Below are 27,820 nucleotides of genomic sequence, written 5' to 3'. Positions count from 1 at the left end.
TGCATCCTCGGCTCTTCCGCCTACTGGGCCTTCACCTCAGCCTGCGCTGCGCCCTCCCTGCCTGGGGCGTCGCTGTCCGGGCCTCGACGCTCCACACCGACACCTCCGGCTCTCGGGCGGGGCGGGAGGTAGAGAGGAGGGGTGAGGGAGGGGTGAGGGAGGGGTGGCCGCGGTCTAAGAGCGACAGGCAGCCGAGGAGTCAGTGGTCCCTGCGTGATGGCCGCCTCGGTGTTCTGCTGCCTGCGGTGCTGCAGAGACGGCGGAACGGGGCACATTCCTCTGAAGGAGATGCCGGCCGTGCAGTTGGACACGCAGCACATGGGTAAGGACCCTCCCTTCGCCAGACCCAACGGCCCACTCGGGGTCGGGCGCCGCTGACAGGTCCGGGGCGTGCGGGGTCGGAAGGACCACCTTCGGCCCAGCCCCGCCGGGCGCCGCCCCCGCTCCTCCCCCAGCGACGTCGCCCCGACCCGGTTTGGTGTCGCGGACCTCCTCCCTCCGCAGCTCCTGTCATCGGGAGGTGGGTGCGTGGACCTGCCCATTTTCACTGGAATTTCACAGGAACCTCCTGGAGCTGCCGCCTGGAGGCTCCGGAGGTCCCCTGGCGAGGGGCGCGGAGAGCGGCGTGGGCTGCTGCAGCGCCCTGCTGCGAGCTCCAGTCAAACCCGGACGTTTTCAGGGTGCTCTAGGTCCTACGCCGCTCCGGCCCTGACTTCTCTTCAGCCGTCATTTATAGGTTGGAGCTTGATCTCTTGGAAGTGATTTTCCTTTCATCTTCTAAAGTCAAAACGAGGCAAATTGCCGGAGCCTGACCGCGTCTGGGGTCACACTCTGCCATTTCAGCTAACACCTCTCTTACCTGACTCCTTAGTCACGGTTAAAGGTGGTGTAATCTCACTAGACTGGCCTGCTCCCAACAGGTCAGGCTATTGCAAAATAAAATAGCACTTTGCTCCTTTGCATCTATGTGTTTTCCTCCCAATTTCAAATGGGCATATAACTTCTTATCTAATATTCTTCCTCTCCCTCCACATTATTTCTGTTCTTGGGCTTTTCCCACATAGTTCATGCTTCTGGAGTTGGGTTCTAGAAGCAGGTATTTCCCACTATAATTATTTCAGAGTCGTGTCTTTTTGTGTATTATTGTATTCTAAGTGTACTTATGCACTTTCTATTTTCCCCACACCTCTCATTGGCTAAAGGACATTGCATTGAAATAACAAAGGTGATTCTTAGGTGCTGGGAACACAGTAAAGGATAACCATATGTAGTTCCTGGAACTTAGGATCAATCAGCTTTAGCTCTTTTTATCTACTGCTAAACTCTTGAATTACTGCAGTTTGCTCCTGGGAGCATTCCTTTTCTCTGGTCTCTTCTCTATGAAGAGCTGGTCAGTTATACTCATTCCACTGACTTTTTCAACATCTGCCCAGCAGTTTCAGTAGAATAATGTCATCTCCAAATTTTCTACCTGCATGGAGATTTTCTCTTAACCTTTCTTCCATTAGGTTCAAATTCTTCAATCACAAAAGACATTGGATTTTAGAAACAGAATAACATGAAAGAGAGGAAAGGCATGCTGTGGTAAGAATACATTTCAAGCATAAATTCATCTTCCACTGAAAATATGAGAAGCACACTGAGCAAGTATGAGTGTATTTGGGTATGTGAAAGGTTGTATTAGATAACCTAAAGAAGGTGATTGCTTTTTTTTTCTTTAACAAAATAGCCTGTATATTTCACATCCAAATGAATGTTTTCTCTTTCAAAGTTGTCACTTATTTTGGTGATATTGCATTGCTTAAAACCATTTTGAGTTCCTCTATTGGAATTTTCGGTGGCATAGTTTTTGTAAATGTTTGCATTTTTTGCCATATCTTTTGCATTAATTGTGAATTGACTTTTGAGTAAGAACTGTTTTCTAAGGTATCTAAGGTAGCTACTTTGAAAAAGATCCCATATATTTGAAAATGCTCCATGTTTCTTAAAACATACTCTTTTTTTAAAAAAATATATTTTATTGATTTTTTACAGAGAGGAAGGGAGAGAGATAGAGAGTAAGAAACATTGATGAGAGAGAAACATCGATCAGCTGCCTCCTGCACATCTCCTACTGGGGATGTGCCCGCAACCCAGGTACATGCCCTTGACCGGAATCGAACCTGGGACCTTTCAGTCTGCAGGCCGACGCTCTATCCACTGAGCCAAACCGGTTTCGGCTTAAAACATACTCTTTAAAAAATCTTCATTATTGAGAATATTACAGATGTTCCCTTGTTAACCTATTGCCCTCCTCCACCCAGTCCCCAACCTGCCCCAGGCTTTCACCACCCTATTGTCTGTGTTCATGTGCAATGCATATCTATACTAATAAAAGGGTAATATGCTAATTAGAGCGGACATCTTCCGGATGACCTTTCGCACGTCCTTCCAGACAAAGCCGAAGCTGCTGTGAGGGCCGAGGCGCGGCTGCGAAGGGCCTAGGCTCAGGCTGGCAGTGGCAGCAGCAGCGGGGTAATGAGGGTGGTGCCTTCCCCTGATCCACCAGGTCACCTCCCGCAGAGGGAGACCAGACTGTGGCTTAGGCTGGGGGCTGAGGCAGAGGTGGTTAGGGGCGATTAGGCCGGTAGGGGAGCAAGTTAGAGGCGATCAGGCCGGCAGGGGGGGCAAGGTAGGGGCAGGCAGAGGGGCTAGGGGCGATCAGGCAGGCAGGCAGGCACGCAAGCAGTTAGGAGCCAGCGGTCCCAGATTCTGAGAGGGATGTCCCACAGGGATCGGGCCTAAACTGGCAGACATCCCCCGAGGGGTCCCAGATTGGAGAGGGTACAGGCCCAGCTGAGGGACCCCCTCCTGCATGAATTTTTTGCACCCGGCCTCTAGTATGCATATAAGTTCTTTGGTTAACCTCTCCCCCCCTCCCCATTTCCTCTGAGATTTGTCAGTCTGTTCCATGTTTCCATGCCTCTGGTTCTATTTTATTCATCAGTTTATTTTGTTCATTACATTCCACATATAAGTGAGATCATGTGATATTTGTCTTTCTCTGACTGGTTTATTTCGCTTAGCATAATAACCTCCAGGTCCCTCCGTGCTGTCTTAAGGGAAATAGATCCTTCTTTTATTACAGCTGCATAGTATTCCATTGAGTAAAGGTCCCACAGCTTTTTTATCCACTCATCTATTGATGGACACTTGGGCTGTTTCCAGATCTTAGTATTGTGAATAACACTGACATGAACATAGGGGTGCATATATTCTTTAGGTTGGTGTTTTGGGATTCTAAGGATATATTCCTAGAAGTTGGATCACTGGGTCAAATGGCAGTTCCATTTTTAATTTTGTAAGGAAACTCCACACTGTTTTCCATAGTGGCTGTACCCGTCTGCATTTCCACCAGCAGTGTTCTAGGGTTCCTTTTTCTCCATATCCTCACCAGCACTTGTTTGTTGCTTTATTGATGCTTTATTCTGGCAGGTGTGAGGTGATACCTCATTGTCACTTTAATTTGTATCTCTCTGATGATTAGTGATGTTGAACATTTTTAATAAGTCTCTTTATTAAGAACCATTTGTATGTCCTCTTTGGAGAAGTGTCTATTCAGGTCCTATGCCCATTTTTAATTGGATTGTTTGCTTCCTTTTGTTGAGTTGTATGAGTATGTTATTTACTTTGGAAATTAACCCCTTATCAGATGTATCATTGGCAAATATGTTCTTATATACAGTGGGTTTCCTTTTCATTTTAATGTTGGTTTCTTTTGCTGTGCAGAAGCTTTTTAGTTTGAGTAAATTTGTTTATTTATTTTCCCTTTATTTCTCTTGTCCTCCTAGATAATGTGTCAATGAAAATTCTGTTATGTGAGATGTCTGAGAATTTGCTGCAAATTTTTGGAGTATTTGTTCTAGATCTGTGAAATATGCCTTTGGTATTTTAATAGGGATTGCATTGAATCTATAGATTGCTTTGGATAGTGTGAACATTTTAATCATGTTAATTCTTCCAATACGTGAACATGGTATATACCTCTACTTGTTTGTATTCCTCTATCTCTTTTTTCAACATCTTGTAGTTTTCTAAGTACAGGCTTTTTATTTTACCTCCCTGGTTAAGTTTTTTTGTTGCAGTGGTATTGCTGTTGATCTCTCCCTTCAGAGTTCTCCAGAAGTTTATTTTGTATATTTAGGTGCTCCTATATTGGGTGCATATATGTTTACCAGGTTTATATCCTCTTGTTGGATCAATCCCTTTATTATATAGTGTCCTTCTTTGTCTCTTGCTATGACCTTTGTTTTAAAGTCTATTTTGTCAGATATGAGCATTGCTACCCCAGCTTTTTTATTTACTTGTTTCTATTTGCATGGAAATTTTTTTCCTATCTCTTCACTTTCATCCTGTGTGAGTCTTTTGTTCTGAGGTGGGCTCTTGTAGACAGCATATATGGGTCATGTTTTCATATCCATTCAGCTACTTATGTCTTTTGATTGGAGCATTTAATCCATTTACATTTAAGGTTATTCTTGATGGGTACTTATTTATTACCATTTTTATTCTTTATGCCTATGTTCCTCTGTTTCTTTCTATTTCTTCTTCTTCTTCTTCTTCTCCCAACAGTCCTGTTAGCATTTCTTGATGTGCTGGTGTGATGGTAATAAACTCCTTTTAGCCTTTTATTGTCTGGGAAGCTCCTGATTTCCCCTTCAATTTTGAATGATAGCCTTGCTGGATAGAGTAGTCTTGGTTTCAGATCCTTGCTTTTCATTACTTTGAAGTATTCATGCCATTTCCTTCTGGACTATAGTGTTTCTGTTGAGAAATCAGCTGACAGTCTCATGGGAACTGCCTTTTATGTAACTGACTGTCTCTCTCTTGTTGCCCTTAAAATTCTTTCTTTGTCTTTAATATTTGCCATTTTAATTATGATGTGTTTTGCTGTGGTTCTCTTTGTGTTCATTTTGATTGGGATGCTCTGTGCTTCCTGAACTTGTATAACTTTTATCTTTGCCAGGTTAAGGAAGTTTTCTGTCAATATTTCTTCAAATAGGTTCTCAATCCCATGCTTACTTTCTTCTCCTTCTGATACCCTTATGATACAGATGTTCCTCAGTTTCATGTTGTCCCACAGTTCCCTTACACTGTTATCATGCGTTTTAAGTAATTTTTCCTTTTGCTGCTCTAATTGAGAGGTTTTTTTCTACCTTGTCTTCTAATTCACTGATTTGATCCTCAGCTTCTTCTAATCTACTGTTGATTCTTTCCAGGGTATTCTTTATTTTAGCTATGTCATTCTTCATTTCCAGTTGGGTCTTATTCATGGTGTCTATATCTGTTTTCATGCTCATATAGATCTCATTAAATTGCTTGTAGTTATCACTAAATTGTTTGAATATCTTTATAATCATTACTTTGAACTCTATCTGATAAATTGCCTGCCTCTGTTTTACTTAGCTGTTTTTATTGCAATTCCTCCTGTTCTTTTATTTGGGACCTATTTCTTTGTTTCCCCATTTTTGCCATTACTTTGTGTGTGTTTTCTGTGTATCTGATAAGAGTGGTATGTCTCCCTGTCTTGGTGGGGTGGCCTTCTTGTGGGACCCAGTAATGTACTAGGTGTACCAGTTAATAATGTGGATTTTTTTCAATAGATGGAGTTACACATATGTTGATATGTATGCAATTTGATATGTATGCTATTTTGTTGTGTTGACAGCAAGCTTCAAAACTTCATATGTCAAATTTGCTGAAGGTGTTAACATCATAGATATTTTATGCTTAAATATGTCGAATTTTGTGCCAAAAAAAAGAGCATTTGCTGGAAGTTTAAATTCATTACTTTATTTTGAAAAAAAAGTTATTGTATACTTTGGGAAGCTTATGTGATCCATCTCCAGATACTTGTGAATGCTAGTTTAAACGCTTTTAAAGTGATGACTTCAATGTGAAAGACAAAGAATGTCCAGGTCAACCAAAAAAGTTTGAAGACCAACAATTACAAGCATTATTGGATAAAGATGGGTGTCAAACTCAAAAACAACTTGCAGAAAGATTAAACGTTGTTCAGCAAACAATTTCTGATTGTTTACAAGCAATGGGAAAGATTTTAAAGGAAGGAAAATGGGTGCCACATCAACTGAACGAAAGACAAATGGAAAACCGAAAAGTCAACAGTAAAATGTTGCTTCAACAGCACGAAAGAAAGTCTTTTTTGCATCAAATTGTGACTGGTGATGAAAAGTGGATTTATTTTGAGAATCCCAAATGCACAAAATCATAGGTTGATCCAGGTCAACCATCAACATCGACTACAAGGCCAAATCGCTTCAGAAAGAAGACAATGCTCTGTGTTTGGTGGGATCAGGAAAGTGTGGTGTATTATGAGCTTCTAAAACCAGGTGAAATGGTTAATACTTATTGCTACTAACAACAAATAATCAATTTGAACCACGCTTTGATCGTGAAATGACCAGAATGTGCCAGAAGACACGGCAAAGTAATTTTGCTTCATGATGACGCACCATCACACACTTCAAAACTAGTTAAAGACACGTTAAAAGATCTTGCCTGGGAAGTATTAACCCACCCGCTATATTCACCAGACCTTGCTCCTTCAGATTACCACTTGTTCTGATCGATGGCACACACACTTTCTGAGCAGCACTTCAAAACATACAAAGAAGTGGAAAATTGGGTCTCTGCAAGAAAAGTTCTTTTGGGATGGTATCTCCTAAAAGATGGGGGAAATGTGTAGCTGGCGATGGACATTATTTGAATAAAGCACTTTTGATGTTTCTCTTGAAATTATCGTGTTTTCTTTGATTACAAAATCTGCCATTATTAACCGGTACACCTAGTATTCTCTTTGTTCTTCTGAGCTGGGTGCTCTAGGAATGACCCTTGTATGGGTTATGTGGCTATCCTGTGGAATTTGGGTCTTGATTGTTGTTGTTGTCCCATTTATTAGGGGGCCCAGCCCTCAGGCTTGTTGACTGTAAGTCTCAACCCAGCTACATCATGCCAACTGTTATACAGGTGCTAAAACAAAACAAAACAAAAAAGACAAAACCAGAGCTAGCCAAAAACAACATGAAAACAAACAGCCCCAACTAAAAGTCTAAAAAACAAACAAGACACATACACACACACACACACACACACACACGAAAGGATATCAGAAGACACAGGACCAAAAGAATTAGAGGAGAAACTAAAACAAAAAAAGAGAATATGAAAGCAAAGAAGGAAGAGACCAGAAATAGGATAAGTAGAAAAAATAAAAGATAGGAAAAAAAAAATGAATGAAATAATAATTTTGGAAAGTAATAATTCTGAACAAAATAAAATATAGAATAGGAAAAGAAAAATGGGAAAAGAAAAGAAAAAACTGAATTAAAAATAAAGATTAAAAAATAAAGAGAATGAGAAAAATAGACTAAAATGAAAGCTAGCAATAAGAGAGATAGAAGAAGAAAAAAAAAAAAGAGGAGAAAGAGAAAACCAAACCAAACAAAAACATTTGGATCTGCTACTTGTGGAGCTTGCTGGATTTTGCTCCAATATTGTTGGAGCTAGTCCTTTGGTGTGCAGGTGCCAGGCCTCCAGGGCAGTTCTCTGGTGCCGGCCAATGTGAGTTGCTGTCCCTGCCGGGCCCTGAGCAACCTGCCTGGGCAGATCCCCAAATAGTCTGGTGGACAGGGCCTCTCTAACCCAGAAGTTGCTTCTGCTTTGGGACTTGGCCCTTGAATAGTACTTTCTGAGCTGCTTGTCCTTCCCCCACAGAACTGGGCTCTCTGGGGGTATCCAGTCACGGTCTGGATGGTTAGACAGATTTGCATTTGGGGTGATGTCTGTAGCTTGTAGAGGGAGCGGGCAGGTGCTTCCTCTGCTTCCAATCCCTCAGCTCTGCCTGGGTCACTGGTGTCCCTTGTTGCCACCCCAAGCAGGAGGGAATAATAAAAAAAAAAAGAACCAGCCCTGCTTATCTCTCTAATCTTTCAGCATGACTGGCTCAATGCTCTTGCTGGGCAGGGCTTCTGCGCAGGCTTCCACCAGTCCAGATATCCAAGTCCCCTGCGCAACCAGGCCCAGCCACATGGGTGCATATTTCCAGCCCAGAGCTGTTCCACAGGTGGGGGAAGGAGCTCCTCTTTGCCGGAGGTGTGGAGGATTACACCTCTTTCCCAGAGGACTCTTACTGGCCCTTGTCCTGCTCTCTGCTGAAAGTTCTTTCAGGGAATAATCAGTCCCTCAAATTCACTGCTGAGTGATGGGCTCAGACCCCTCTGCCAGTCATGAGTTCTGCTGAGTGGCCCCTTCCGTGGATACAGATTAGGGCGAGCTCTCCTGGCTGGTGGTGTAACCAAGCACTCGCTTTTTGCCTGGGACAGTGCTGTCTGAGTCCTCCCCACTCCGCCACCTCAGTGGATGTATCACCACTGATTCCCACTGTCGGATGCTACGTGGGCTCCCCTTCCCTTCTCTGTTGCTCGGTTTGGGGATCCCTGTGTGGGGCTGAGACGCCATGCTCCCAGTGGCCAGGAGCTGTGCTGCCACACCTTCCCTCCAGCTTCCCAGCTGTACTGCACAGCTGCACAAGTTGGCTCACCCACTCATCTTCTGTCCCCCCTCTGCACTCCCCACTCACAGTATTTCAGATCAGCTATTTTTCAGCTGGCTTTTCAAGTTGAATATTCTGAATTTTAGCTACAAGTCTGGTCCAGTGCTCAAAGCAAGCAGATGGAACTTCCTTAGACTGCAGCCTTCTTGACCTCCCTCCTTAAAACATACTCTGATTATGTTTTTATATGCTCTGACTGTATTCAAATTGGCCTTGACTTTCTAATTAATAAAACTGTACAAATTACATAGATCCTAATCTTTGTACTAAAAGAAATGGAATACATCTAAAATATAATTCCCTAATTATTCACAACACTCCAGCGTGTTCTTTGAATATATTTATCTTTTTATATAAAATATCTCAGTACCTAGCAGAATGCCTTGGAGATAAATGATATTGAAGTTAGAGAATAATACCATGTTCAGAGTTGGTTCTGTGGTTCTGACAGTAGACTATATTGTATTGAGGGTCTTCTGATATTTCTATTAACTTAGCACCTTAGGATGATATCCAAGACAGTAAGCTGTCTACTAGAGGAGCTTGCTATTAGATGATTTTAGTATGTATGGGAACCACAGAGCATTGCTGATTAAGAAAAAATGCCATTCATTCACTTAATTCTTTGAAATGTGTTTTATTTAAAATGATTTTAGTTACAAGTAGTAAAAATTATAACTCAGAGTTGTTTAAACAATCAAGGAAATTTATTGGTACATGTAACTGAAAAAAGTACAAAGGCAGCACAAGCTTCAGGAAAGACTGCTGCCAAGGACTGGGTTTCTTTTCTCCTCTTCTGGAGGCCGGCTTCCATGATAACTTGCAGCAGCTCCCTGGGCTTCCTCATTTAGGTCCAGCAAGAATGAGAGAGTGTCTTTATCCCTTTGTTTTCTGCAGAAGTCCTGAGACTATCTTTGATTTTACTGGCTTAGGTCATATAACCATTTTTCACTTAATCACTGTGGCCAAGAAATATGGAATGCATTGATTGACTTAACCTAGGTCAAAGCTGTACCCCTGAAGCCAGAGATTGAGTCAGCTTCCTTGGAACTGTTTTGAACTCCAGAGGGAAGGCTGTTGGGAAAGGGAAAACAGATGCTACATGTCCACCGCAAAGTGCTTAGCAGAGCATATTTATTCATTCATTTCTATATTAGTTATTTGCTGAGCATCTGCTAGATGCCAAGCACTACATGGTCTCTACATCAAGGAGGAGCTGGGTCCTGGGTGCTCTCCAGTTGAAATTGCTGGTGGTATATTTTGCAGCCAGATGTAAATTATTTATAAAGTTACTCAGAATTTGGAGTTTAACATTTATGATTAGAAACAAATGGATGCTAGTGAATTTTTAATAATCATATAATAGGATCTTTGTTTTACCTTATTTAGGAGAGTGTGATAGAGTCTGAAAATTTAGAATTGTAATTGAGGTTGAAAATTTTGCATTTCTATTACATATTTATCTCAAATAATTTTTGTTTAAACATGAATTCAATAGTGAGTTAATGTGATCATTGCCACCCTGCTAATACCTTTTGTTACTATGCCCTAGTTTTATTTAACGCCCTTAGAAGGAGTTCTATATAATTCCAATAGCCAAATCTTCTTGGCTTTTACACTTACTACTGGCCACAGATCTTGGGAGTCACATGCCTCAGTGCTATAGTATATTTCTTACATATTAGAATTAAATTAAGTCTCTTCATGTTCTCTTATATACATTCTTAATTGAGATTTGGAAAAGAATTGGTATTGAGGTCACACTGCAGTTTTTTTCTCACAGTCTCATCTATCAAATGTTATTTGAGCTAAACTAAAAATTTCCATGAAGATAAAGTGCTTTTAATGATGTTAAAACCTTTATTACATATTTGCAATATGATTTATAGTAGCTATCTTATAAACATTTTTAAAATCCTAAAGTTAGCATTTTTCAGTGTTACCTATTTCAAGAACAAAGATGTATGTTTCTTTCCATATTCCATGTACTCTTCAGTTCTTCCTTAACTAATGCACTAGCATAGTACTTTGTACTTAGTAGATATTCAGCCAGCTTTTAGTAGATTGTTTTAATTCATCTGGATTGAATTGAAAATTATACTAATTTACCAGTTTCTAAGTGTTTATGCTTTTATTTAAATTAAGAGATTTAAGAAATCAAATTGATTTGTTGGCTAAAAATTAAAGAAAGTTAGTTTTTTTATTTTTAAAATATTTTAAATATTCAGCATAATTCAGGGTTTGGACCTGCCTAATTAAACAAGATTTGTAGGTACAAATGAATATTAAATATAAATGTTCTCTCAGGAAAAAAATCGTGAATTAAATACTTACATTATTTCCATATTTTAAAGTATATATAGTGTACTTTTTTGTTGTTGACCAAGAGCTAAAAGTGAAACAGAAATTAACCTTGATTGTTGGGTAAGAAAATACAAAACTTTACACATTGTCTGAATTTTTTATTTAGGAACAGATGTTGTTATTGTAAAAAATGGAAGAAGAATATGTGGAACAGGAGGTTGTTTAGCCAGTGCACCTTTACATCAAAACAAAAGCTACTTTGAATTCAAAATCCAGTCCACAGGTTGGTATAATGGTACTTTACTAGTATAGTCCTAATTGTTTTAAATATTAGGAGTAATTTTCAATATATGAAAAAGATTAATGAGGTAGTAAAAAAGCTCTAAATTCTTACTTAGAAGACATTTTCTTCCTCTCTTTTTTGTGTGATTCTGGTTTAATTAGTTAATTTAGTTTAATTAGATTTAGTTTTCACCTCTATAAAATGGGATTAATGGAGCTGCCCTTCCTTTCCTTCTTCACATGAGCTAGAAAGTGTTTTTTTTAAAATATTTTTTAATTGATTTTTTAGAGAGAGAGGAAGGGAGAGGGATAGAGAGATAGAAACATTGATGAGAGAGAAACATCATCGATTGGCTGCCTCCTGCATGCCTCCCCCGCCCCCCCGCCAGGGGATCGAGCCCACAACCCTGGCATATGCCCTGACCGGGAATCGAACCAGTGGCCTCTTGGTTCCTGGGTCAATGCTCAACCACTGAGCTACACAGGCTGGGCTATGAAAGTGTTTTAACAACAGGACATACTAGATCATTGGAGGCACTAGCATTATTATTAATATAATTAATTATTAATTTGCAGCTAGGTGCACCATTTCCTTTGGTCAAGCATATAAGGTATAGACTCTTACTTTTTATTTTAGGATAAAATCAATCTTATGATCCTGAGTTTTTCTCTTAACTCCTATTAAGATACCCTGATTCAGTATTATCTGAAGCAATCAGCAGATAGAGAATTCTGATAGAAGTCTAAAGTCTATGCTTTCTTTAAAAATTTATAGTTTCTTGAATTGTATAACAATTTTACATGAGTATTATCATAGTCAGCCTAAGCCCAAAAGGTTTTTAATTCACTGATTCAAGTATTGGATAAGAAAATGATTTTATACTTTATGAATAATTTTCTCTCTATGATATTGACTGGGTCATATGTTATTTGTCACATATTACTATATATAGATGAAAAAATTAAAGATAGTAATTTCCCACTTCTCAGAGATAGTGCTAGAAATAGAAAGCCCAGACCCTTTAAATTCAATGTGTAGCTTCTTTAAAAAATCATTTTAGAGAAGAAGAATGAAAATAGCTCATATATTTTTTAATATTTACTCTGTGCTTTACTTACACATTATTTTAATGTGTAAGTGGGCCTAAACCAGCAGTCAGACATCCCCCGAGGGGTCCCGGATTCTGAGAGGGTGCAGGCTGGGCTGAGGGACTCCCCCCTACCCCCATGCATGAATTTCGTGCATTGGGCCTCTATTATCTTATAATAACTTTGTGAGGTAAGTACTGTTGGGATCCATAATTCACAAGTGAGTAAGCAGAGAGAGGTTAAGCAACTTACCCAAGATGACATAGCTACATCAGGATTTAAACCTAGGTACAACTCCAAGGCCCACTCTTATCTCCTAGGCTATGCTATGTCTGCAGAACCTACTATAACTTGCTAACTACTTTTAAAAGATTTTTTTTTAAATAAAGATTCAAAACAATAGTTCAGTATATTTTTAGGAATATCATTATATTTTTAGGAATCTGGGGTATTGGTGTTGCAACTCAGAAAGTTAATTTGAATCAGATTCCTCTCGGCCGAGATGTGCACAGTCTGGTGATGAGAAATGATGGAGCTCTATACCACAACAACGAGGAGAAAAACAGGCTGCCAGCCAACAGCCTTCCACAGGAGGGAGACGTGGTGGTGAGTTTTCTTGAGGAGTTGTCTTCCACTGTATATTATTAAACTTGAACTGCTTTCAGTATATGTACTTTGCCTGGGAGTTTGTGGTTTGAATTCCAAAGCACAGGGATATATCTAATGAGGTGGCACATTTTCCAAAGAGAGCACTTGGTGAAGATGCTGCTGCCTTACTGAACTGTCTGCTTTCTACAGCTGTTGCTGGTGAGGGATATCAGTGAGCCCTTATTTCCATTCAGGAGAGTTAATGACAGATTGGCTGCTGATCAACATTTCCTGCTTCTCTAACATCAGAGAAATCTTGGCCCACAATTTTAAAAGTTCACTCACCCGGAGTAGGCATTTTTGCAGCTGGAGATCTCAGAGAAAATTTTGACATTTATTACTTAACTAGAGGCCTGTTGCACGAAGAGATTCGTGCAATAGGCCTTCCCTTCCGTTGACTGCTGGCACCGGTTTGCCTCTGGCACCCGGAACCAAGGCCTTCACTCTGGCCAGGCTCTGGCTGGAACCGGCCCCGGGGCCATCCAGCTTCGCTGCTCCGGCCCCGGGGCCGTCCGGCTTCGCTCCACCGCTTGGAGCCTATGTATGCAAATTAACCGCCATCTTTGTTAGGTTAATTTGCATACTCTCCTGATTGGTTGGTTAGCATAGTGAAGGTACAGTCAATTTACATGTTTGTCTATTATTAGGTAAGATTTGTTATGAATTTCTGTTAAAGAATAACAACATTTTATCAGGAGTGCTGGTCTTCATTAAACTAAATCTTATTAAACTTACTTCACTATCAGAACCTTCAAAGAAATGGGCTTGAAATCCTAAGGCTTTACTGAAGCTGCCCTATTGAAAATATTAGCCAAAGATCCCTTCCTGTCTTTTTCAGATACTTCCTCTCAGATGGTGTTATCCAAGAACCTTGTACACTGAGTTCAGGCTGTTAGCTCTTGATTGAGAACAGAGTTCTTGGTTCTCCTTTACCAAAAGTGCCCTTATACACAGAACTGTGAGTTCCTGGCTCTGGCACCAAGTTGAAAGGAATCTGTAAATAATTAGGGAAGATTTCTAATAATAAAATGACACAGACAAGGTAAATTCAGGTTATTGAATTAAAGAAATACACAGTATTTTGGAGAGAATGAAGAAAGATGTGGAAAGATTTTTAATTATGGTCTGATCTCTTTTCTGCAATTCAAAAAATATAAAGAACACTTGGTTTTTAAATAGGTAAATTGGTAAAGTGTTTTCCCCTTGAGATTGACTAAAGAAAAAAGAAGATGAGAGACAAACTTTTTAAAAAAATCTGCTTTTCTCTCTTGTTTTGAATAGTTGGTTCTGTATTAGTAGTCACTGCCAGGTGTTCATAATATGGAATACTGTTATTCAAATGGTTATTTCTTGAAAGAGAATCTCCAAGTCAAGTTGATGCTGCCAACCTGTTTACACTAAAAGATGAAATTCAAACATGAGAAAGGATAATCAGTAACAAATGTTTTTCTTTGTTAATGTACTGAACGTCTGTGTGTTATTCTTGCCTCCGTATTTCATTCATTGAGATGACTGATACCACAGATTGACAGATTTAAGAATGCCATTTTTTCTGTCAGCATTATTAAAACTAGACATTGATTTTCATGCCCATTTGAGAAAAGGAGGACTAAAAATGATGACATATATGCAAAATCAAGAAAATAAGACATTACCCTGCCACATTAATTTTATATTCCTAGTTCAAATACTTGAGAACAAATTTCATCAAATTGCTCACAATGGCATAGGAAAAGTAGAATAGATTATAAGCAGGAAAAACATTCTCATATATGTAGAATTTCAGGTTGTACTATTCTCTGAGGAGAAATCAAGAAAAATAAGCTTTCAACATTTAACCAATGATTATATTCATACAATAATCACACAGTAACAATAGCCTACTACAGCACTAGGAAGGCATGCCTGAAACAGTTTATGACTATTTTTTCCTTTTATAAATAGTTTTGAAAAATGTAAACTAAATTCTAAAATTGCATTTTTTAGTTTAATTTTAGAGAAGTTGGGTAAAAATTCTATGCAATAATAAAAGCAAATACTTATCTAGCATTTATTATGAGACAGTTACTGTTTTAAGTGCCTGTCAGGGATTAAATTGTTTAATCCTCATAATGATCCTATGAAATAGGTAGTATTGTTATGACCATTTTACAGATTAGGAGAAGTTAAGTAACTTCTTGTACAAGGTAATTCCAGGATTATAATACAGAAGACAGTTTAATATGAGTCTGTTTGCTAAACCTGCAAACAATTATTGATAAATGCACCATTATGTCAAAAATCAAACCTAATTTCTAGATCATGTAAAAGGACAGGTTAAATTTGAAAATATTTGAACCAAATGCTGCTGATGAGGTGTGGGGTTCTCACTTGCTGCTTCACTTCTTTCTTTGGTATTGATATGTATTGAGATTTTGCCCTTATGCTATAGGTTATGCTGCCACCAGGTGGTTAAGGGTGCCTGGATTACCACCTGATCTGAATTGCTAAATTTCCTGTAGTCCTCTAAATCAAGCATGTCAAACTCAAAGGCTAACATGGGCCAAATAAACAAGGTTTAAGTTTATGTGGGCCGCAAAAAAACAGAAGCTTCAATTTTCATAGAAACATAGGTTTATTTCGATAGAGACATGCTGAATACAAAGGGCTGAGATAAATGAGTAATCATTAACATAAAATAATAGAACATTTTAATACAAATTAATATTTTTTCTTAAACATTAACTTACCAGATACTGAATAACTGCACAAATAAATGTAACACAAATAAACCTATTTTTCTTGTTCTCTGAAAGCGAAATATTTCCTGTTACGCACACCAAACAAGTCAGTACAAGACTGATCACGTGGCAATCGGCTGCTAAAATATTCACTGCTAGTATTAGTGGAGAGAAATGGTGCACCTGTGAGTAAGGTGCATAAGGGAAATGAATGCAACACAATTATAGTAATCAGTCATTAGCAAACATTATAGTTCGTTATTAATAATTATGTATAATAGGATTTTGTGAAAATTAAGTTATAAAATCTTTATTAAAATGTTTCTTACATACTGTTATATTGGCTGGGCCTCAAAAATATTCCTTGTGGGCTGCATGCAGCCCATGGGCCGCAAGTTTGTCATGCTTGCTCTAAAGAGAGTTAACACTGCTTGTTATGTAATTTCTGGAGGCCCCGTGCACTAGGGTCCCTACTGGCTGCCAGCTGCCGGCCCGGTACTCCCTTCCTTCTCCCGGCCAGCCACACCCCCTGGTCAAACTCTCAGTCGAGGGGACAATTTGCATACTACAGTGGGGCCTTGACTTACGAGTTTAATTCGTTCCGAGACCGAGCTCGTTAACTCAAATTACTTTATCAACTCAATGCAAAAAATCAGCTGAGAGACAGCTGGTATCTCAAAAAACTCGTTAGTCGGGACACTCGTAAGTCAAGGCCCCACTGTGTGCTTTTATTGTATAGGATGTTTTTTTTAAAAGTGAAAACAGACCTTTTCATTAAAAAAGCTAATCCCAATTATCAATTTGCTTTATTATTATTATATTTAAACTAGAGGCCTGGTGCACAAAAATTAGTACCCTGTGGGGAGAGGTTCCCTCAGCCCAGCCTTCACCCTCTCACAGTCCGGGACCCCTCAGGAGATGTCCACCTGCAAGCTTAGGCCCGCTCCCCAGAGGATTGGGCCTAAGCTGGCAGTCAGACATCCGTCTGGCAGCCCAGGAGCCCTCGGGGGATTTCTGACTAATGGCTTAGCGCTGCCGCAGACGTGGGAGAGGCTCCCGCCACTGCCGCTGCACTGGCCAGCCATGAGCTGGCTTCTGGCTGAGCGGCGCTCCCCCTTTGGAAGTGCATTGACCACCAGGGGGCAGTTCCTGCATTGAGCATCTGCCCCCTGGTGGTCAATGTGCGTCATAGTGACCAGTCATTCCCAGTCATTCCACCATTAGGGTCAATTTCCATAATACTCTTTTATTATATAGGACTAGGGGCCCGGTGCACAAAATTTGTGCACTGGGGAGGGGGTGTCCCTCAGCCCAGCCTGCCCCCTCTCACATACTGGGAGCCCTCAGGGGATGTCCTAGTGATGGGTTAGGACTGCTCCCTGCTCCCCTTGGGGAGTGGGCCTAAGCCGCAGTCTGGCCTCCCTTTGTGGGAGGCAACCGGGCTGATCAGGGGAAGGCACCAGCCCCATCACCCCGCTGCTGCAGCCACTGCCAGTCACCGCAGCCACCAAGGTTTTTTCATCAACACGGACTCCAGTCCCTTCACTATGAAAAAATGACAACTTTCTTTAGGCATTTTCAAGATGTGTCTTTCATAGGATATGACATTTATTTATTATTTTTTTTATCCTCACCTGAGGATATGTTTCCATTGATTTTTAGAGACTGTGGAAGAGAAAGGGAAAGACAGAGAGAAACATCAAAGTAAGAAGAACACTCTGATTGGTTGCCTCCTGCATGAGCCCTGACCTGGGCCCCGGCCAGGGAAGAGCCTGCAACCTAGGTACATGCCCTTGGTCAGAATTGAACCCAGACCCTGCAGTAGGCAGGCTGAGGCATTATCCACTGAGCCAAACCGGCTAGGGCAGGATATGACATTTCTTAGCCCTCCAGCAGCGGACCTTTGTTTTTTTTGCCAGGAGTGTGGTGAAAAACCCTAGATCACCTTTTTGGATTCTTATTACCCAAGTTACTAAGAATATTACCAGTGGCATACAGGGAGCTTAGCCAATGAGCGGTCAGAAAAGGTGTTTCCTCTGTAGTTCACACCAATCTCCAGCTTGGCCCCCCACCCAGGCCTGACACCTCAGCCAGAGGCGTCAACCCCCATCACCCTGGCAGGGGACCTCCAGACCCCTCCGATTGCCGGCTCGGCCCCCCGCCCAGGCCTGATGCCTCTGGCCCAGGCGTCAGGCCTGGGCAGGGGACCTCCAGACCCCTCCGATTGTTGGCTCCGCCCTCTGCCCAGGCCTGACACCTCCACCAGAGGTGTCAGGCCTGGGTGGGGGACTCCCATCTCCCCCGATCACCGGCTTCTGGGTGGCTTCTGGGGCCAGCCTGCGGCCAGGGATGGCGGCTTGCACTGGTGGCTGCGCTGTGCCGCCCTGCCTGCAATATGCAAATTAGCCGCCATCTTTATTGGCGGTTAATTTGCATATCTTGCTGATTAGCCAATGGGAGGTGTAGCGAAGGTATGGTCAATTACCATGCTTGTCTATTATTACATAGGATACCTAAACTGAAATGAAACAAAGGTAGCTTGTTTATCTTTCTCAATATTCCTTAACTTTTAATAAATCATTGTTTAACCTTGGTTTTGCTAAGATTTGAAGAAAATATTTCATAGCCTTTAACACCATGACTTATCTGAGCCTTTGCTGTCTTAACTGGAAAGTGAGGAAGTAAAGATTAGATCATCTATGAGATCTTTTTCTACCTCTAAGAAGCTTTTAAATTGGTACAATTTATCCACAGTCAGAAGTGGTTGCTTCTTGGTCAGTAATGATTTCTCTGTTGAAGAATCTCTGCTGTCTATTCTTAATTCTTCCAAAGAAAGCTCTCTTTCTGTCATCAGTCAGTAACTACTGTGCAAAGTTTTAAAGAGTGTTTTAAAATTATATGCAAATTAGGAATAAGTATTGCAAAACCATTCTACATAGGTTTAAATCTCACCTCTGCTACTTTCCAGCTGTGCAGCCTTAGGTAAATTATTTAAACTTGGTGTGCTTTAGCTACTTCATCTGTAACATGGAGATGATGATAATACCTATCTTGTTGTGAGAATTAAATGAGGAAATATGAAGTGCCTAGAATAGTGCTTGGTATCTAAGTTTTTTTCCCAGCATTTTAATAATAATTGTTAATAATTGTGATTTATATTTTTACCATTTTTAATATTTTCTTTTCCTAGGGTATTACATATGACCATGTAGAATTAAATGTATATTTGAATGGAAAAAACATGCATTGTCCAGCATCAGGTATACGAGGGACAGTGTATCCAGTTGTTTATGGTAAGCTAAAATATTTCTAAATATTATGAGATATATGTTAACTTTTGCTAAAGCCTTTTTATAGGAAATGTATTCAGTAGGATAAGGAAGGTTTTCCTGTATAAGTATTATAGTTTCTGTATAAGTGTGTCCTGCAAGAATTGGGGTACTTAAGAGATAACCCTATACCACTTAATTACTTTAATTTTTATAATGGAAAATATTAAATGTACCCACCACCTATCTCCAAACAATTATTGTAGCCAATTAGATTTCATCTAACCCCAACACTCCTATTGTTTTTCATCTCTCTCTCTTCATTATTTTGAGACAAATGCCAAAAAAATAAGGTATCTCTCTTTTTTAAAAAAAAGCCAGAATGCTTTTATCATTCTATGCTGCTTTATATTTTTATATTAACAACTTTAAAATCAACAGGTGCATAGTTTTAGTAGATCTAAAAGTATTTTATCATTTAACTACCTTACTTAAGTTCTTAGAATTGAGCCATAATGAAAACTAATTATTAACTTTTTGTAGTAATTTCCTAGAAAATTAACAATGTTTGGATGTCAGAAAAATAATAACAAATATAAATATTTAACAATATGGTAATAACTATCAGAGCCTGTACTTTACTTTTTAATTAAGTTTTTTATTAGTCTTCTTTTCTCTAATAAATTATTTTTCAGTGATTTTACCTTCTGTATCTTTGCATGTAAAAGTGTTGTTGTTTTTTTAAATTCTCACCTAAGGATATGTTTATTGATTTTAGAGAGAAGGGAGAGAGAGAAAAACATTGATGTGAGAAAAACATCTATTGGTTGTCTCCAGGGGTCCTGACTGGGAATCGATCCCACAACCTTTTAGTGTATGAGTTGATGTTCCAACTGAGCCACCCGGCCAGGGCAAAGGTGTACTTTTAAACTCTATGTAGGTTAGTTTTCTTTCTATATTGGGTACACCTAAAAGCAATTCCTTCATTTACTTAAATAAATGGAAATGTAGCTTAATATTAAAAATCATTTAGCCTGAGAAATGAAATAAATATCACTAGAATGACTGAAGTATATAAATGAGTAGCAAATAAAATTATCACTGTAAATTGTTTATGTGATTCAGCATTATTTTTAATATAATAAAGTTGTAGGTAATAAATTACATATAGTAAGGTATCTAATCTAATAAAAGACAAACATGCAAATTGACCGTACCTTCGCTAAGCCTTAAGCCATGCCCACCAGCCAATCAGAGTGACTGTATGCAAATTAACCCAACCAAGATGGTGGCCGACAGCCATGGAGCTGGAGTGAGCAGGAGGCTTGGTTGCTCCAGTGATGGAGGAAGCCAAGCTTCCCGCCTGCCGTGGCTGGCTCTGAGCTTCACTGAAGGCAACAAAGTTTTAATTATAGAAGATAAATAAACCCCAGATACCTGCTTTCAGCCGACCGTGGCCATGAAGCTGGAGTGAGCAGGAGGCTTGGTTGCCCCAGTGATGGAGGAAGCCAAGCTTCCCGCTTGCTGCGGCCGGCTCTGAGCTCCACTGAAGGCAACAAAGTTTCAATTATAGAAGGTAAATAAATCTCAGAATAAAAAAAGAAAAAAGAAAAAAAGGAGAGGCTGGGAGCTTCCGTCACCAGGGGGGCTTGGCCAGCCTGAAAACGGCCCTCAGCCCCTCACCCAGACTGGCCAGGCAACCCAGTGGGGACTCCCCCACCCTAAAGGGGGTGTGGCCAGCCTGAAAATTGCCATCAGCCCCTCACCCAGGCTGGCCAAACCTGCATGGGGTGAGGGTCCCCACTGGGGGGGGCTTGACCAGCCTTCAAACAGCCATCAGCCCCTCACCCAGGCTGGCCAGGAACCCTAGTGGGGACCCCCACCCTGAAGGGGGTGTGACCAGTTGCAAACAGCCATTAGCCCCTCACCCAGGCTGGCCAGGCACCACAGCGGGACCCCCACCCTGATCCGGGACACCCTTCAGGGAAAACCAGTGGGCCCCCACCCATGCATCAGGCCTCTATACTATATAATAAAAGAGTAATATGAAAACTGACCCTAACAGCAGAACAACTGGGAATGACTGGTCACTATGACACACACTGACCACCAGGAGGCAGACGCTCAATGCAGAAGCTGCCCCTTGGTGGTCAGTGCGCTCCCACAGGGGGAGCTCTGCTCAGCCACAAGCCAGGCTGACGGCTGCCAGCACAGCAGTGGTGGTGGGAGCCTCTCCCGCCTCCTCAGAAGCACTAAGGATGTCAGACTGCAGCTTAGGCCAAATCCCCCGGGGAGCTGGCCTAAGCCAGCAGGTGGTTATCCCCCAAGGGGTCCCAGACTGCGAGAGGGCACAGGCCAGGCTGAGGGACCCCCCCCAAGTGCACAAATTTTTGTGCACCGGGCCTCTAGTGTTTTATAAATTGGAATTGATAAATCAGTGCAATTAAATATTTTAATAGTCAGATACTATCACATATAAATGTAAAACTTAAGTTTCCTTACCCTTTGTCCTCCATCCCATTCCTAATTCTAGATCAATCCAGCCATTCATTTCATCTGTTCTTACATTCAATCACTGGGGAGAGAAAAATTGTATAACACTGAAGAAAAGTGTCATTGCAAAGTTGACTTCCAGTGTAATCTAAGCTCTCAATATTTGTGGCAGTTCCTTTACATCTCTAAACATCCCAGACCTTCACTATGCTTCTTGAATTTCCTGCTCAATTCTCTGCAGATGACCTTACCCTATCCTATCTAATAATAGCCAATAGCATATCGCATTGGCTAATCAGTGCGATATGCAAATTAACTGCCAACAAAGATGGCGGTTAATTTGCATACATAGGTTCCAAGTGGCGGAGTGAAGACTGAAGGCGAGCCGGAGCAGCGAAGGCGGAAGACGGACGGCGGTTCCGGCCGGGGCCGCGAAGACGGAGGACGGAAGGCAACTGCGGCCGGGGCCGTGAAGACGGAAGACGGAAGGCGGCTCCTGCCAGAGCAAAGGCCTGGGTCCCGGGTGCCGGAGGAAAACCGGTGCTCGCAGCCAGGAGAAGGGAAGGCCTATTGCACGAATCTCTTCGTGCAACAGGCCTCTAGTACTTTATAAAGAAACAGGCTATCAAGAGTTCCACCTTCCCTCCCTACCTTCCTGAAGCTTTTCTGGATCGACTCCAATCTTGCCTCCTTTCATCCCTTCTCAGAGGAAGTGGTGCCCTTCATGTTCGGAAAACTCATTCTATAATCTAGACTTAAAACTCCCCAACTCTGGGACTTCACTTTTTCAGCTCTTCATCTGTATCTCATGTCATCAACCTCTCTCTTCAATGCCTATAAGCATTCTGAATCATTGTCATCTGAACAACTATTCCTTAAACTCTACCCCCCACTAGTCCTATGTTTATCCTTCCCGACATGGCTGCATTTTTTATAGAATAGTCTAGGAGTCAGCATACTCATTAGTCAACAGAGCCAAATATCAACAGTACTTCTTCAAAATAGACTCACCCAGGCCGAAAACCGACTTCTGCACATGGGCCATGAAGTTTCAATCGCACTGTACGTGCGCGCCCGTATGTGGTATTTTGTGGAAGAGCCACACTCAAGGGGCCAAAGAGCCACATGTGGCTTGCAAGCCGCAGTTTGCCGACCACTGGATAGCCTATACCACTGTCTTTATTGTATCACTCATTTGTTCTTCAATCCAGTTTGGCTGCCTTTACCACCACTTCATTGAAACCACCCTTGTTAAAATCACTTAGGGCTTCAAGAATGTCAAATCCAGTACTTACCTTTTTTTCAGCATTTATTATGAAATATAAAATATTTAATAATGTTCATTAAATATATCTGTGCAATTTGACAAGAGCTATAAAGTGATCATCCATGTAATTACCATAGTCAAGGTAGCCAACATATTTATCACCCTTAAAAATTTCCTCCTGCTCCCGTATAATCCTTTGCTTCTCCCCATCGCAGCCCCAACCAGGTAACTGCTGATCTGCTTTCCGTCACAGTAAATTATCTTGCATTTTTAGAGTATTATATAAACAGAATTATTCAATTTGTATTATTATTTTGTCTGGCTTCTTTCACTCAGCATAATTATTTTATGATTGATTCATGTTATAGCATTAATAATTCAGCTTTGTTTATTTATTTATTTATTGCCAAATAGTATAGTTCATTATATGGAAGTATTACAATTTGTATTTCCTTTCATCTGTTAATGGAGATTTAGGTTATTTGTAGTTTTAGCTATTAAAAATAAAAGCTGTTACTGCTCTGGCCAGTGTGGTTGCAGGTTCGATTTCTCAGTCAGAGCACACACCTAGGATTGGGTTCGATCCCCAGTCAGGTTATATACAGGTGGCAACCCATGGATGTCTCTCTCTCTTTCCCTCTCTCCCTCTCTCTCTCTCTCCCTCTCTCCCTCTCTTCTTCTCTCCTTCTCTCTTTCTCTCCCTCTCTTCGTTCCTTCTCTTTAAAATGAATGAGCATGTTCTCAGGTGAGGATTGAAAAAATAAAATAAAGCTGTTACAAACATTCATGTATAAGTCTTTATATGGCTATATGCATTCATTTATTTTGGGTAAATATTGGTAAAAACATGTACATGCTAAATAAGACCTGGAGACTAGTTAACAGTATTTTATCAATGTCAGTTTTCTAGATTTAATATTGTACTGTAGTTATGTAAGATGTTTCCCCTGAGGACTTTATATTATTTTTGCAACTTCCTGTGAAGCTATAATTTTTTTCAAAATGAAATTTTAAAACAATGTTAATTGTAGAAAGTTTAGAAAATACAAGTTGGCAAATAAGGAAAAATTAAAATTACCCCTAGTATGCCCTGGCCAGTATGGCTCAGTTGGTTGGGAGTCATCCTGTTCACCAAGAGGTTGCCAGTTCAATTCTCAGTCAGGGCACGTGCCTAGGTTGTAGATTTGGTCCCTGGTAGACAACCAATCAATGTTTCTCTCTCACACCAATGTTTCCCTCTCTCTCTCCTTCTCCTTTCCTCTCTCTCTAAAAAAAAATCAATAAAAAATCTTTTTAAAAAAATTACCCATAATCACACCCTTTAGAGATAATTATTAATAATATTTTGATGTATAGCCTTTCAGTGTTTTTGATAGATTTTGTTTCTTGTTGTGGCTATTTTTACCCAATAGGATCATGTTTTGTAACCTAGGCAGTAGATGTGTTTAATCTTTTTGCCTATTGATATTATGGTATTCTGAAAACAGTTTATTTTATAATTATGTATTCATACAAATTAAGGTGTTTGCTTCTAATTTATTTTGTCTTTTTCTATCTCTAGTTGATGACAGTGCAATTTTGGATTGCCAGTTCAGTGAATTTTATCATACTCCTCCACCTGGTTTTGAAAAAATACTATTTGAACAGCAGATCTTCTGAATGTATTTGTTTTTGAAACTTGTACTTCTGCACTGTTAAAAGTGTTTACCATTTAATAAAGCTTTACCTGACTTATAGATGAAAATATATTATTAAAAATATGCTTGTTAATATTGTTTCAGGAACCAATGTATTCAATATATCACCCCAAAATTGTGATTTAAAGTACTTATGTTTTGTGATATGAAGTCGGCATTTTGGGCAGTTTATTTAATTCTTATTTAAGTAAATGTAACTATGGGTATGATTAACAGTATTAAATTGAAATATGTATATATATTTAAAAGGGAATCTGTCTTATATAAATTATTTGTTTTGGTAGAGTTGGGTGGGTTTTTGTCATTTTGAAGTTTAGATCTCATTAACTATTTTAAGTTTGCAGTCCAATAATTTTGTGTCTCATGTTCTTTTTTATAGAGTATAACAAGTGACAGAGATTTATATTATTGGCAACTTCCCTTTTAGCAATTTATTTACTGTGAGATGTATCATTTTCTTAAAATTTAAATTGCCTAGTTTGTTTGTATGTCTTTGCTTTTGATTTGCTTTGTGAAAAGAGATAAGTGTTCTAGTATTGAAGACCATTATGCTGTGTTACTTCAATTCCAGAGTAAGTAGTGGTGATTAGTGATAGAGTACACACTGGCAGACACTTAGAATAGGGATGCTTTAAACTTAAATGTAAATGAGATTATTCTTTTAGGGACTTCTATTTAAATGTATTTTTTTCTGTAAGGAATAATAAAATAATAGTAATTAATGAATATTCAGTACTATATTAAATACATTTTCTTCTGCTCTGTTAATTATACAGTAAATTCACTTCACCCTTAATTATTTCAGAACTTTAGAGATAAATGAATCCTCTTCATGACCCTAAGCCTTTACATAATTTTCAGCAAGAATCTAACCCAAAGTAATCACTGTACACATCTTGGTAGAGTCTCCTTTTCAAATGAACATGCCAAGGATGCATGCATTTCACTCCTTCGATAACAAGGGATCCATATGTTGTACTAGAAAAACATGGGCATTAGAATCCAAGCTCTGAATTGTAGTTTTACCTCCTAATTCCATTATGTCCTCAGGCGAGTTTTTCAGTCTCTCTCAGCCAAGATACCCCATTTACAAAAGGGATAATCATATTTTTTATAACATTTTATAACTAGTTAAATAAGGTAATGTATGTAAAACACCTTAATCATCATAGGCACTTAATGAATGTAGCTTGCTTGGTGACTCCAACACAGTGGTTTTCATAGTGTGGTCATCAGCATCACCTGGGAACTTGTAGGAAATGCACATTCTCAGGCTCCACTCACTGAATCCGAAACTACTGGGCATAGTGCCCAGGAACTATGTTTGAACAGCCTTTCAGGGGGTTTTAATATACACTAAAGTTTGAGAACCACTGCTCAAGAGAGAATTCTTTGAGAATGGTTGTCTACTATAAATTTTCTAAGGATTTAAGACAAACTATTTTTGACCTGTAGATAAGAGAATCCTGTACAGTATTTTTTTGCTTATTTGGTAGACAAACACATGATATTGTGCTTTGAAAACATTGATATACTTGATTAACATTTATTAACATAAATCCCAAATTTTACCTCTGAAGGTTGTTCATATTGAAAATAATACAATAATTAATAAATAATAATACAAGAATAAACTGTTTCATGTACTCACAGCTGCAAACCTACTTTTGCCCAACCCTGTATATAGACCCGAACTAACTATAATATTTATGCATTTTTGTCTTTCTTAGTAATTTTAATTAATAGAGAATATGCTTACTTAAGAAAGTAAACTGAAATGACTGTTTGGTGTCTTTATAATGTTATCTACCTCTTAGTTATTTTTTAAAGCATACCTTTTTTTATCATCATATTCTTTTCTCGACTATCTTTTCTGCCTCTGATCATACAGAATAGTCACAGTACCAAAAATGATACATCAGTTATGTCAATGGAACAGTTTGAGGAAGACTAGATGTGTTTTTAAACTCTAGGTATCTAGGAAAATTACCTCCCCAAACCCTAACCTCAGTCTAAACTTGAGAAAAACATTATACACATTCCAGGGAGATCTTACGAAATACTTGAACAATATCTCCCCAAACTGTCAAGGTCACAAAAAACAAGGGAACTGGAGAGTATTATGCTAAATCATATAAGCCAGTCAGAAAAAGACAAATATCACATGACCTCACTTATATGTGGAATCTAATGAACAAAATAAACTGATGAACAAATAGATCCAGAGATATGGGAGCATGCAACAGACTAAGGATTCTCAGAGGAAGAATGTGTGGGGAGGAGATTAACCAAAGAAATTGTATGCATATATGCCTAACCTATGGACACAGACAATAGGGTGGTGAAGGCCTGGGGGGTGGGGGGGGGATTGGAGCAGGGTAGAGGAGATCAATGGGGGGGGGGGGGCGCGGAAACTGGGGATATCTGTAATACTTTCAACAATAAAAAAAAAAAAAAACAGCAAGGAAAAGTCAGAAAAACTGTCACTCCCAAGGAGGAGCCTAAGGGGACATGACAAGTATATGTAATGTGGAATCCAGGAACAGGAAAATGATATTAAGTAAAAACTAAGGAAATTTTCATAAACTATGGATTTTAGTTAATAATGTATCAATATTCATTTATTAATTGTAGCAAATGTGTCACACTAATGTAAGATGTTAATAGCAGGAGAGGATATATGGGAACTCTGTAATAACCTCAATTTTCTGTAAATCTAAACTAAAAAATAAAGTCTATTAAAAAAATTACATTGAACTAGGAGAAATTTAAAATGAAGCCAATAGAATATTAGTACGGTTTATATGCATAGCTTAAATATTTAATAATAGCTAAATATAGATGTAGATAGGACATAAAGCATTCTTGTATTTTAACACACAAAGACCTTCATTTGTTTCTGGCTAAAGAGAACACTGCCCACTGTCTTGATTTTGTATATTGCAAAAATCCATTTATTCATACTAGTGCACTTACTCAGACTGCAAATAATTTACCCATGTTATTATTTAAGTGGCTTAAACATTGCAAAGGATTTGTAATGTTAAATATGTGAAAATTTTATAAATTATCAGTTTACATATTAAAAACTAGAGGAAGAGAATTTGGCTTTTAACTGCCTTTGGCTTATCACTTAAGATTATTTGAATATATTTTCAACTTGGATTCTGAACTATTCTAAATTCATTTAAGAATAATATAAAATATAATTTGAATTAAGGCTTTTCTAAATCATTAACAAAAACAGACACATGCATGATATTGTTGCTCACATCTCTTTTTACTTTATGTTTACTTCTTATTTCAAGGCTAGATAAGGACAGCAAAAGCATAGCTAAAAATGTTAGTGAAATCTTTGACAAATCTTGACAAAACACATTAAATCAAAACTTCTTTTAAATAATTCAAAACATTAGATATTATTATGAGAAGAAAATCTG

The 27,820-nt window shown here is 39.3% G+C and overlaps 2 protein-coding genes across 2 annotated transcripts in view; one reads left to right on the top strand and one right to left on the bottom strand.

Annotated features, from left to right (window-relative positions):
• The window catches only part of TRIM13 (tripartite motif containing 13), a 78,333-nt gene extending 78,106 nt beyond the window's left edge, over positions 1–227 (bottom strand). Inside the window, exon 1 of the mRNA XM_070409090.1 lies at positions 36–227. The gene's annotated coding sequence lies outside the window, so the exon portion shown is untranslated. The remainder of the gene's footprint in view (positions 1–35) is intronic.
• SPRYD7 (SPRY domain containing 7) lies at positions 134–26,726 on the top strand. Its single transcript, XM_070409100.1, has 5 exons — positions 134–322; positions 11,082–11,198; positions 12,726–12,892; positions 18,845–18,947; positions 24,245–26,726. Exons 1-5 carry the CDS (start codon positions 217–219, stop codon positions 24,340–24,342), a joined length of 591 nt encoding a protein of 196 aa, XP_070265201.1. The 5' UTR covers positions 134–216; the 3' UTR covers positions 24,343–26,726.
• Positions 26,727–27,820: the final 1,094 nt, after the last annotated feature.

Source organism: Myotis yumanensis, unplaced genomic scaffold, assembly GCF_028538775.1.
Source record: "Myotis yumanensis isolate MYYU_CA2020_CCGP unplaced genomic scaffold, mMyoYum1.0.hap1 SCAF_3, whole genome shotgun sequence".
Classification (NCBI taxonomy): Eukaryota; Metazoa; Chordata; class Mammalia; order Chiroptera; family Vespertilionidae; genus Myotis; species Myotis yumanensis.
Note: the sequence above shows the minus strand (reverse complement) of the source record. Positions and strands in the feature narration are given on the sequence as shown.

What these genes read in the sequence shown, in the direction of transcription:
- SPRYD7 (XM_070409100.1), top strand. Translation starts at nt 217, where the DNA reads ATGGCCGCCTCGGTGTTCTGCTGCCTGCGGTGCTGCAGAGACGGCGGA. An exon ending in CACAGGAGGGAGACGTGGTG is followed by an intron (nt 12,893 to 18,844) that starts GTGAGTTTTCTT and finishes TTCTTTTCCTAG; the next exon opens with GGTATTACATATGACCATGT. An exon ending in AGTGTATCCAGTTGTTTATG is followed by an intron (nt 18,948 to 24,244) that starts GTAAGCTAAAAT and finishes TTCTATCTCTAG; the next exon opens with TTGATGACAGTGCAATTTTG.